This window comes from Austrofundulus limnaeus, unplaced genomic scaffold, assembly GCF_001266775.1.
Source record: "Austrofundulus limnaeus strain Quisiro unplaced genomic scaffold, Austrofundulus_limnaeus-1.0 Scaffold1, whole genome shotgun sequence".
Lineage (NCBI taxonomy): Eukaryota > Metazoa > Chordata > Actinopteri > Cyprinodontiformes > Rivulidae > Austrofundulus > Austrofundulus limnaeus.
Window position 1 is genome coordinate 5,194,418 of NW_013952403.1, and position 10,835 is coordinate 5,205,252.

At 38.3% G+C, this 10,835-nt stretch overlaps 1 protein-coding gene across 3 annotated transcripts in view; it reads left to right on the forward strand.

Annotated features, from left to right (window-relative positions):
* The first annotated feature begins 838 nt into the window (after window positions 1-838).
* Window positions 839-10,835, forward strand: part of pcdh11 (protocadherin 11) — a 158,528-nt gene continuing 148,531 nt past the window's right edge. The window contains exons 1-2 of one of the 3 annotated variants that reach the window (XM_014006429.1): window positions 839-1,590; window positions 6,652-7,236. In XM_014006429.1, the coding sequence (XP_013861883.1) occupies window positions 6,697-7,236 (540 nt within the window). In that variant the 5' untranslated portion in view covers window positions 839-1,590; window positions 6,652-6,696. The remainder of the gene's footprint in view (window positions 1,591-6,651; window positions 7,237-10,835) is intronic. The other 2 variants (XM_014006437.1, XM_014006446.1) reach the window with 2 other exon arrangements.

Sequence of the window (10,835 nt, forward strand, 5' to 3'; positions counted from 1 at the left end):
ACGTGACTTATTTCTAAAACTTTCATTAAAAACCATTCAGTGACATGTTGCTCAATATAGACAGAAGCAGAAACACTGTCACCTTTTCGCCCTCAGTGGCAGGTGATACTTACAAGTAATGATGAGTGGATATTCATCACATTTCCCACAGCTGGGCATTGTTTAATCAGTGATTTTTTAAAGCGATCAATATACATATCTTTTGTATTGACTGGACAATGTGTCCCACAGCTGCAGCATGAACTGCTGATGTTTCACATCTGAAGGTTAACCAAAGGTTATTTCCAATCAACACGGTTTTGATTACTAATGTGTACAGTTTAATGTCAATTTTCAGTCCTTTTTAATAAAGTATGTTTTAATGTTTTCACGCGTTTAAATGGTTTGCATGCAGGCACTYATGCTGTATTTATTTATATAATATTTTGAACATGTATTCCTCATCACTGACAAATGATGCCTGCTGCGCGTTTCCGTCAGAAAAGCTTTAAGAGAATTTGAATCTTCTCATTAAATGAAGAACTTCTWGCAGCCAGCGCGCAAACTGGAAGCCGCGGGACAAGGCTTAGAAAAGAGAACAGTGCCCCCATTTTTTTCTCTCTTTCTTTGCTTTCAAACACATTTTTTTGTGGGGCTGTACGAACCGAGGCAAGCTCTGGTCCTCGTCTACCCACAGAGAGATCTCCCCAACCGCACGTCTCTGCGCGAGCGCGGCTCTCCAACGCAGTGCGGCTTTAAGAGGAGCCGGGGCTCTTAAATCTGCGCCTGGCTCCTCCTTCAGCCATGATGTCAGGCGGAGGGAGAGCGAGAGGGAGAGAGAGGTGGGCAGTGTTCAGCAGCCGAGTTCATACAATACTACTGAGACATCCACAGCTTAGCAGACAGATACGGTGAACCGCCTATCCCGGCTCCTGTAAGTGATGCTGCACAGAGGCACACTTTGATCCAACTCCACTGGGGGGGTTTGATGCGCTCTCCGCATCCCTCATTTAAGAGTTTTCTGGGGAAGCGTGYGCAACCTACATCCAGTCTAAAAACAAGTGACTGCTTCATGAATTAGGCTTATTAGAAGTATTTTTTTTGTCTGATTATTATTGGTGCTCTTGGATTGACGTCTGAATAATCGCGCAAAGAAAAAAAAGGCGCACGTGAAAATTGCTGCACATTTCAAGGCAGTTTCGGTTAGGGATTTAAAAAAAAAAGTTTATGTTAAACAAGCTTGGATCACTGCGCATTTTTCCGACTGTGGGATTGAGAGTCAAAGACATCGGAAGAAGAGGAAGTACAGTCGATTTTTTCTTATTTTTTAAACAAACTTGGTTTTTTTTTTTAATTTCCTCCTTATTCAGTCGAGGATCCGCATTTTCCCCCCCAGCACATGGATAAGTTTTTGTAGTGGATAACACCTTTTTTCCCCCTACAACCTTCCCTCTACTTCGGTTCTTTCCCTGCCGTCTCTAGATGAGGAGCCTTCCTCCCCGTTTCCCCCACTTCAGCTTCATTCATGGCACTTCGTTTTTTCTCTAAATCACAGATGTCTGTTCGCGACGGCACTCGCGGCTGAATTCCCCATCATTTCAAGCAGAGAAGGTGAGCTGTGCTTTTCATTTTTGCATTTTTATTTTTATGTTCTGTTCATTTCCAGATATGTTGCTTAGTCTCCTTTATTTTTGCTCTCTTCTCCTCTGATCTGTTCTGTAAACCAAATGGGATTTTTTTTTTCTTTTTTTGTCCGCATTAACTCCGGTCTCCTTAATTGCCTGCGCGGACCCGGTCTCTTTTCCTAATAACTACTGAAAACAGTGATATTTAGTTCACTTGATTGTTTTTTTATATGACATTATATATTTAACTGGATTCTGTGGATTTTTTCCTAAAGCTGTTCCAAAGACATAACCGAGCGTAAATCGACAGGGAAACCCCAAGTTGTTGCRTTAAGAGAGTGGAGTGCGCGGTTGATCGTGACTTCGGGCATTATTAGTTTCATTTTGCACTGATTAGCGCACAGTCAGGCCTTAAACTGGATGCAGCTGCAGGTACTTTTCAGCCCGGGTTCCTCAGCGTCTTGGGCGCAGAGCTGGATGCGTGGGTGCGCGGCAGCAGTGCGCGCCTGCTTGAGCGGCTCACGTGTCACAGACCTATGGGACTATCAATTCAATATACATCCACCTGGTTTTAATATAAACCACATTTGATTACTGTGGTTTATAATCTACCCACTGTACGGTGTCTACTGTCATCAATCAGAACAAAGTGCAGGATCAGAGCAAACTGTGATGTGAACTTTCCAAAAGGTGAGCCAAATGTTTCACCTAAAAGAAGAAGGGAGGGGAAAATGCAGCGAGCAAAACAAGGAGTTTGCCTTTACCAAATAAATAAAACCATTTTTAAACCAATATTTCTCATGTATATGTTCAAAATATGAATCACTGAGACAAAAATCCAACACATTTGTGGAGAAATTGGTTTTATTTTTTTATTTTTTTTTAATGCAACGAAAATTTCTGTTATTTTTGGGGTTGGAGGTTGCTCATGGTTCTTGCAGCGGGGAAAAAAAATCACCAGTATGTTTTATGTTTTGTTCTTAGAGTGCCCGAGCCCTTATTCCTCCTTCTAGGAGTCAGATGTTATCTTTTTACATTGCTGCAGGTTTTCATCTTTTCTTTCCTGTAGCCTTTTACCAAAGTCACCACAAAAGTCGTYATGAAGTTAACAGATTTTGTTTTCCTATTTCACATCATTTCTAGTCAATAARTTAGTGCTATTTACTAAAACAAGCAATACCTTTTCACTTACAGTAAATGGTATTTTAATTAATCTGACTAACCCCACTGAACTTGTCATTGGAGATTGATTTCAGAATCCATCATGTTTTCAATGAACACTTAAAATATGAACAGCGATAGAATTCTAATGGGTTTATTCAGCGATTTTCCAAYGTTAGGAAATAGGTCCTTGTGTTTCTTCTTGGTATGGATTTTCCCATTCTTTAACGTTGTTTTAATGTTGGATTCTTTGACACTTTTTTGCCAGTACATATCAATAATTAAGAAATGTGTTAAATGTATAATAGATCCAAAAATGAAACTGACGTAAACGTTTGAACAAACTTTTGGTCATTATTGAGTTTTGGCTTGCGTGGACTGCCCTCTTCAGGTCCACAATTACAGCGCTGAATATTATTAGCATGTCATTTTGCTAATGGAGAAGGCAAGAAATTACTAAGAGACTATTTATTTACCACAAACTTCAGTTCAATTTAAATACTTTGGATCTCAATACACTGTAAAATAAATATGTTTCTTTTAAACAAAACATGTTCATTAACTTTATATTATTGCTACCACATATATGCATTTATTTTAATATCAGATATGTTTATACAATTTCAACTGTTAGTTATAGTATTATTAACATAAAAGAACATTTTTATCCCACATTGCAGCACAAATTTAATGACAACAGTTTTTTTTTAAGAGAAAATGTTTATTTTCTTTACATTTTGAAGAGAACTCCTTTGACTTTGTGGCCAGAAAATGATGTCTGATCACAACAGAGTTATTTTGTCAGGCCGCCATGATCCTTAAAGATCATCGTCTTCTTTTATGAAAACATCCACTTTCAATAATACCAATAATAGGTGCAGCTGAGGGAACAAAAGACTTGGGGGCTGGGTGGTGTCTTTGACAGTTTAAAAGGACTTCAAACCTCTTGGGTGCCTGCCTCAGAGTAACCACACTGAAAGTTTCTGATAAGGCCACCTTCGAGGGGAAGGTAGGGAGTGACAGTCGCGTTACGCCCCCCCCACCACCACCACCTTCCACTCACCACTACATTCAGCGGCCGCAAACACCAGGAAGACCCGTCCATCATGCTGTCGCGCAAAGGGATCTCGGGGCTGGTCAGCTCTTCACTGTGTTTCCCAAGAGGAAAGTTTGAGTTTGCCTACAGGATTCAACCTGCTGTCTAGGGCTCAAAATAGCATTTCAGGGGACTAGTGAAATGTAAGCAATGGAGACACTCTGAGTGACACCTGGAATCTGCCCCCCTCTTACCTTTTTATTTTTTTCCCCCCTCCCCTGCAGCACAATTTCTTCTCTCACCTAGCTTATCCCTCGTGGACAGGTTTGTAAAGAGCTGTGACAAGTGAAAAGAAAGTGCAAATGTCGAGAAATCATGGCACCGACGGATACGCGTGAAAATAATAAAAGACAGRAAGTAAATTTAAACCCCTATATGTTCAAGAACAACATACAGTACATCTACGCAACATCTCATCACATGATTTGAGAGAAGTATCTGTCGGTGCAAATCTCGTGTGCGGAGAAATTTTTGCTCTCTAACATTATGTTAAACTGCAAGCGTGTCTTTTTTTTCCTCCTGCATTTGCACCCCTTCATCCAGTGGAACATCATTATCACTTACAATGAAGAGGAAATCGAGATCATCCTTTGATCTGTTCTGATTTTTCTCTTCACCAAATCACATCCCATTTAAGAATGTAATTTAAACTTCATTATGCGAGCTCAGCCTTGGACAGTGTGGTGATCATCACAGCTTGGAAGGAGCGCATTTCTAAGTAAAGTGTGTCACTGGTACTAATAGGATATTTTTCATCAGTGTGTTGACAGGACAGGGCTGTCTGCGCTCAATGTGAAGAGTAAAAMTAATAATAATAATATCAAAAATCCTTATACATGGTCAGTGTCAGCCATGCTTTTTTTAGTCCATCTGTCCCGTAATGAGTCTCGTGTGACTTTGCTTTATGAGATRTGTGGTGTTTGTCTGCACATGGTTCACGAATGCCTTGCAATTGTTGCAAATTCAAAACCAGCTTAATGAAATCCTTATTTTTAATCAATTCCCTTCTGTCAGCCAGACGAGAATTTTAGTGCCTATGAACACCGATGCCTTGCCAATTTAGAGGACCCCCTGTTGTTCAGTTTAGGTAGTCACACCGTTTTAGGACTCGTTTGAGGGACAGAAATTTCTCAAAGTAGAAAATACTTTAATTCTCCAGAACTCTTTCTTTTTTTTTTTTACAAAAGGTAGGAGCCGTACATTATAAAGCACCATCTGTAAACTGTTTGTGTGATGACTGTCAGCCTTTGCCATTCTTTGAGAGAAATGAATGTTTGATTTCAAGGCAGCTGCTTTATGAGTACAAACCAATATCATGAGAAAAAGTCATATGCTAGTAATAATAAACACTGAAGGGGGAGGGTTAGATTTAAACCTGCAGTAATAAAATTAGCTGGTATATATGTAAATTGTGCTAGATATAAAAAAACAGTATTTTTATGAGAAGGAAATGTATTGTAACTGTAATATGACATTTGAATTGAATATATAAAAAAGGCAGTGATAAAAATCTGGTGTTTCTACTGTACACGTATGTATGTTTACATAATATCAGGTTTCAGCTGCCAGAAGCTTATTCTTACAAAGCCTGGGCGGACAAATCTGAATTGACCTGTGTTGTGCTGGAAATGATGGAATACGTTTGTTAAACATGCCTTGATAATGTGCTAAATGAATGAATAAGTCAAAATGTCAGCTAGCAAACCACACAAAGTAACTCCCCAGTAACCAACTAATTAACTGGAGGACAGCAGTCAATATTTTATTCTAGTATCTGCTGGCAGGGAAGGCATTGCCGAGCGTGACTCCTTCATCATATTCCAATGACCTACTTGGGTGTTGGCAATTTGGGTTCCTGCCCTTTGGTGAGCGTTTACACATATCAAACAGTGAAAGATTTTGTAGAACAACAGCATCAAATGATGTGGAACACCTCTCAAGATTTTTGCTCAACATTTAAGGGTTTTTAACAATCCATTCAAAAAAAATGCCATTGGGGAATGGGTTCGATTTGATGCTAATAAAAAAAGGGAGAGAAAACATTTGTTGGGATTCAGCAAAGTTATAATTAAATGTCACTAATTTGACTGATGGTGGCTTTCACAATGAAGCAATTCACAATCTTGTTTCGCTCCCGTCTAAACGGAGCTCTTATCATACCGGGCTTGCTTACACACATGGGCTGACATGAAATGTTTGAGAGCTCGATTGTTTACATTCAGAACAAATGAGGCTCTCCATTAATAGCTTCTGTCAAGCAGCACAAGTGCAAGTGTTTATGTGTATTCTTGCGTGAAAGCACCATTCCTTAAGGCTTAGTTCTGCTTCCTCCAAATGAGCTGAAATCTGGATGTGAGGTGCACTTTATGAAGATGCTTCGTGTTGACTAATTCAAATGTAAATTCTTTTCCCTCTTTTTTTTTGCATACTTACTCTTTTTCAGACAAGGTAGTTTGTGAAAAAGCTTTTTAAAGCAACAGTAAACTCAACAGCTTTTACAGTTCTCAATAATGGTGTGAGCACAACAATGAAATGGATTGATGGAAAGTACAAACTACTAACCTTTTCTTGTGTCCTTACTCAGTTGATGTCATCAGAGGTTTATTGTGTAAAACTGCCATTAATTTGCTCTCAAAGACATAGGAAGGATGCTGGTTCATAATGACAACGCTCCATGTCAGAAATCAGTACTAATTACAGCAAAACATGAATGCYATGTCATTATCTTCATTGACGTTGTGCGTTCTGTCTTTCTCTTGCCTTTCTTTTCTCTCTTTTGTGTGTCTTCAGAGTGAATCGCCGCAGTAGACGTGAAGCTCCCATCGAGTTTTGAGTATGAACTTGGCAAGTCGGGTGCATGCACTGGTGATCTTGCTGACCTGTTTGGTCTTACTATGCAAGGCCCAGGAGAGGGACTACATCGTGAAGGAGGAGCAGCCAGAGAATGTCCGCATTGGGAATCTGCGCAAGGACCTCGACCTCCATCTCGACCCTAACATCAGGCTATCATCGCCGCTGCAGTTTAAGCCTGTGTACAAAACGGGCGACGTGCCTTTGGTGAGGGTGGAGGCCAACACGGGGGAGATTTTTACCACCAGTCACAGAATTGACCGGGAGAAGCTGTGCTCAGGGGTCTTCAACGAGAAACGCTGCTACTACGAGATCGAGGTGGCTGTGCTGCCCGACGAGATCTTCAGATTGGTTAAGATTCGTTTCCTGATCGAGGACGTCAACGACAATGCGCCCCTTTTTCAATCCACTGTTATAAACATCTCAATCCCAGAGAACACAGCCATCAACACCCGATACCCGGTGCCATCGGCCTTTGACCCTGACGTGGGGATAAATGGAATTCAACATTATGAGCTGGTCAAGGTGAGGTCTCATTCTTTGTTAATGTATATTTAAAGAGGAACTGTATGAACTATTTTGATTATAATGAAAGTGTTCCTAAAATTTTTGATGGAGACAAAAAAACACAACTTACTTGACTATACGTGTGAAAACACAATTCTAGGCTATATGCTACAAACATATTATTTTTATGTGTTTAAACCCCCTTTTCTGGAGGCCTTCCTATTGTGATTTTGTGCAACACTAAAATTTTTATTCTTATACTGCCTGTACTTCAAATATACTGTCGGCATGTGGCATTAGCGTCAGGTGCATACTGCAGTAGTAAATCAAAAAATACCTTTAGGAGTCCCCTTTTTCATTACCTTAACGCAAATTTTGTTCTTCAGTTAGACCAACTTTGTCATAAACTACTCATTTAAAATTATTCTCACTTTGAAATAAAACTTTTGTCTCTATGTTAGTCATTGCAAATCAAAGTACTTTTAGGAGAACAACCTGTGATTTTAAGACTACCTTTTTTATTTGATAAGACATTTTTTATATTGTTTCATTTGCACACATACACAAGACAGTCCAAATCATGCTGATACCATCCCCATGTTTCACAAATGTGGTGTACTTCTGCTGAAATGCAACACTTATCCATTTGTCAACACATCTGAACTGTTGTTAATAAAATATTACAGTTTTTTTAGTCAGTGTTTCACAAAGTATTTATCTATCTAACTACAGACTGTTTTATTTTATTGGTAGCTACTGGTTTTCTCTGGCCATTTTATTTTATTTTTTGTACATGGTGTTATCTTTCAAAATCCTCAACCTTTTATACACTTTGCTACACATTGTCATCCCATTTATGGAAAATATGTGACTCTTGTTACAAATACAAACTAAATGCTGTTCCAAAGGGTTTCCTAACTTAAGCTGAAAATGCATAATATGACCTGAAATATTTCACCTGAAAAAGAGAGTATTCTTAATTTGTTTGGGTTTTGTTAAACATTCTTCCTTAGACCAAATGTGCGTATACAGAACTTTTATGCATTTGTCTGACAGTGGTAAGAAAAATATTTATATATAAAATTGTACTTATATTTTTCTAAGATCTACACTACTACTAATATGCTTGTGAAAAACATGCTTAATGTTGAGGATTTCATAGAAAAATATCTATAAATGAGTTTTAGTAAAATAATAAAAAAAAGTTATTCCACAGTCATATAASAAAAAGGTTAACATAGTGATGTGATGTGCCTTGGAGTAATAATAACTAAAAAAGTAGCTGAAATATAAATTTAATTGGCATGTTTCAAATAATTAGATGACACTTGTCAGTAATAGAAAAATATTCAGCTAACATATTTTGATAGAACTCTGACACACTGATTTGCCAACAACAGGCCATGTGCCTGCCTCTGGTTTGATTAATTTACTTTTTTTAATTAGTTGGGGCACTTGTATTATTTTAGAAATTTAATGTGTTATGATTCAGGTTCTATATCAGTTTAATTTACAAACCTGTCATGGAATTTAGTCCTGCTGCACCCTTTTGTACATTTATGAATTGAATTAATTTAGAATCCAAATTATAAAAAAATGTGTACCTTTGACATGAAGTGGAATACACTACAAAACCTAAAACGTTGTATACCATCTGTTAACATTTTATTTTTTTTATTGTATTACAAGAGAGGCAAAAACCAGTTGAGCTTTCGCCATGTGTATCAGAGAATATGCAGTGGAGAGTGCAGACACAGCACAAACACTCCATATCCAATTTCCTGCAAGTTACATGTACTATACAAAGTGTAGTATATGAAAGCAAGTGAAAAGGAATGCACTGTATTATGATAATAGATTCCTCTTGTAGGTGTATGAAACACTTTTATTTTATTCATCTAATTGATGCTCTTTTAAAGTGTAGTGCAATGTTCCCTTTAATAAATCAGCTGTAAATGCTGCATTATGAGACAGTATATTATGTTCTTCATTTACAATCTATGCAAAACACAATGAGTTTGTACCACAGAGAGCATGAGCACACACAAAGTAAACTGAAATATAGAGGTATAAGCTCTATGGGAAGGCCTGAACATTCTGCATAAAGAATGGTTGTTGTGTGTTTGAACACAGGGTGCGACAGAATTGTCAAGACCTGTAGTCTCAGATGGAGTCAACGCTGTCAAATATGAACAGACCAATAAGTTGTCGCCTTGCTTACTAATTTTTAAAGTATCTCCATACAACCAGGACGTCTCTAGTGCTATGTCTTGAATTGTTCATGCCTGGAAAATCACCAACCAAATGTTCAGCTCATTATAATGATCATCTGCAATCATTTTCTTTGCCCTTTTCACAATATATAGCTCTCTAAACTCTGTGCCTGCTCATTCATTTTACAGCATCTGTGGCTTTGCGTCCCTGACTCGGTTCTTCTCATTATGTCCTCATTGTACCTGAGATTAATGTCTCAGGTTCTGTATGAGTAAAACGTAGGAAGAAGCATTAAAGGAGCCAAAGACATTTTCAGCCTTTGGTGTCGTTTATTTCCGAAGTGCAGCAGAAAGCCAGGGGTTTAGTGGAGAAGGACTGTGCAAGCATTTCCTAGAATAGCTTTTGGCTGCTAAGCCACCCATGGTCTATCTCTGTTTGGTCCTGAGAGATTTGACTCAGAAGCTCCCTAAGAGTGATATTTTGTCTAGTTCTCTTTGTGTTGTCCATGGCCCGTTTTTAAGATAGCTACCATGCTAAAGCACAGCCAGTCGGCCATTTTCAGTGATGTATCACTCCATGTTACCTGTCCATGTTGTCAAAATACAGAGACAAAAAAACAAACATAGTAGCTTGTTTTTGTCCTTTTGCAAAGCTAAATGTAGACAAAAGCTCATTTGCTCTACACAGTGTTGCAGCTCTACAGATAATGGATGGCAATCAGGCTCATATTCTGCGTCATTGCAGCAGAGTGTTACATCATGTGAGTTACACAGAAATTAACCAAAGTACTAGTCAAAGGCAGAGTAAGCCAAAACATAAATGGTTAATGTTTTTTTTTTTATTTAGTTTTTTTATTTTTTAATCTGACATTATTTTGTTTGGTCAGCATTCTATCAAAACCTAAACGTTTGAGCCTCATTAATCAAATGATTTAAATGAGGACCTTTAGCTTCAGCCTTGTGCTACAAACCCAGATTTTCTCTAAAATAATTCCAAGTCACAATTACCTTGGTTCACATATCTCCTCTTTAAATTTAACTTGAAGCTGTCTGTGCAGTAGTTTTGTTTGTGGGTATGACCAGTTTTCCTCTCAAAATGATTCAAAGATGATTATAACATCCAAGCTTTGATCTGAGGTTTTAAGAATACGTGTAATTCATTTCCTGCTATCTATATGTGAAAATACTGTACACAAGATTTTTGAATAGAGAGCTCAATGTTAAGATCATTCACATTTTCATTACAAACTTGTGTTGGCACATTATCCTCAGGGATGGCAAAATGAGACAATTCACAGGTTCTTTTGTTATAATTATACCCATGCTTCATGGCCAGCAGCGCACGCACACACACAAACACACACACACACACACACACACACACACACACACACACACACACAC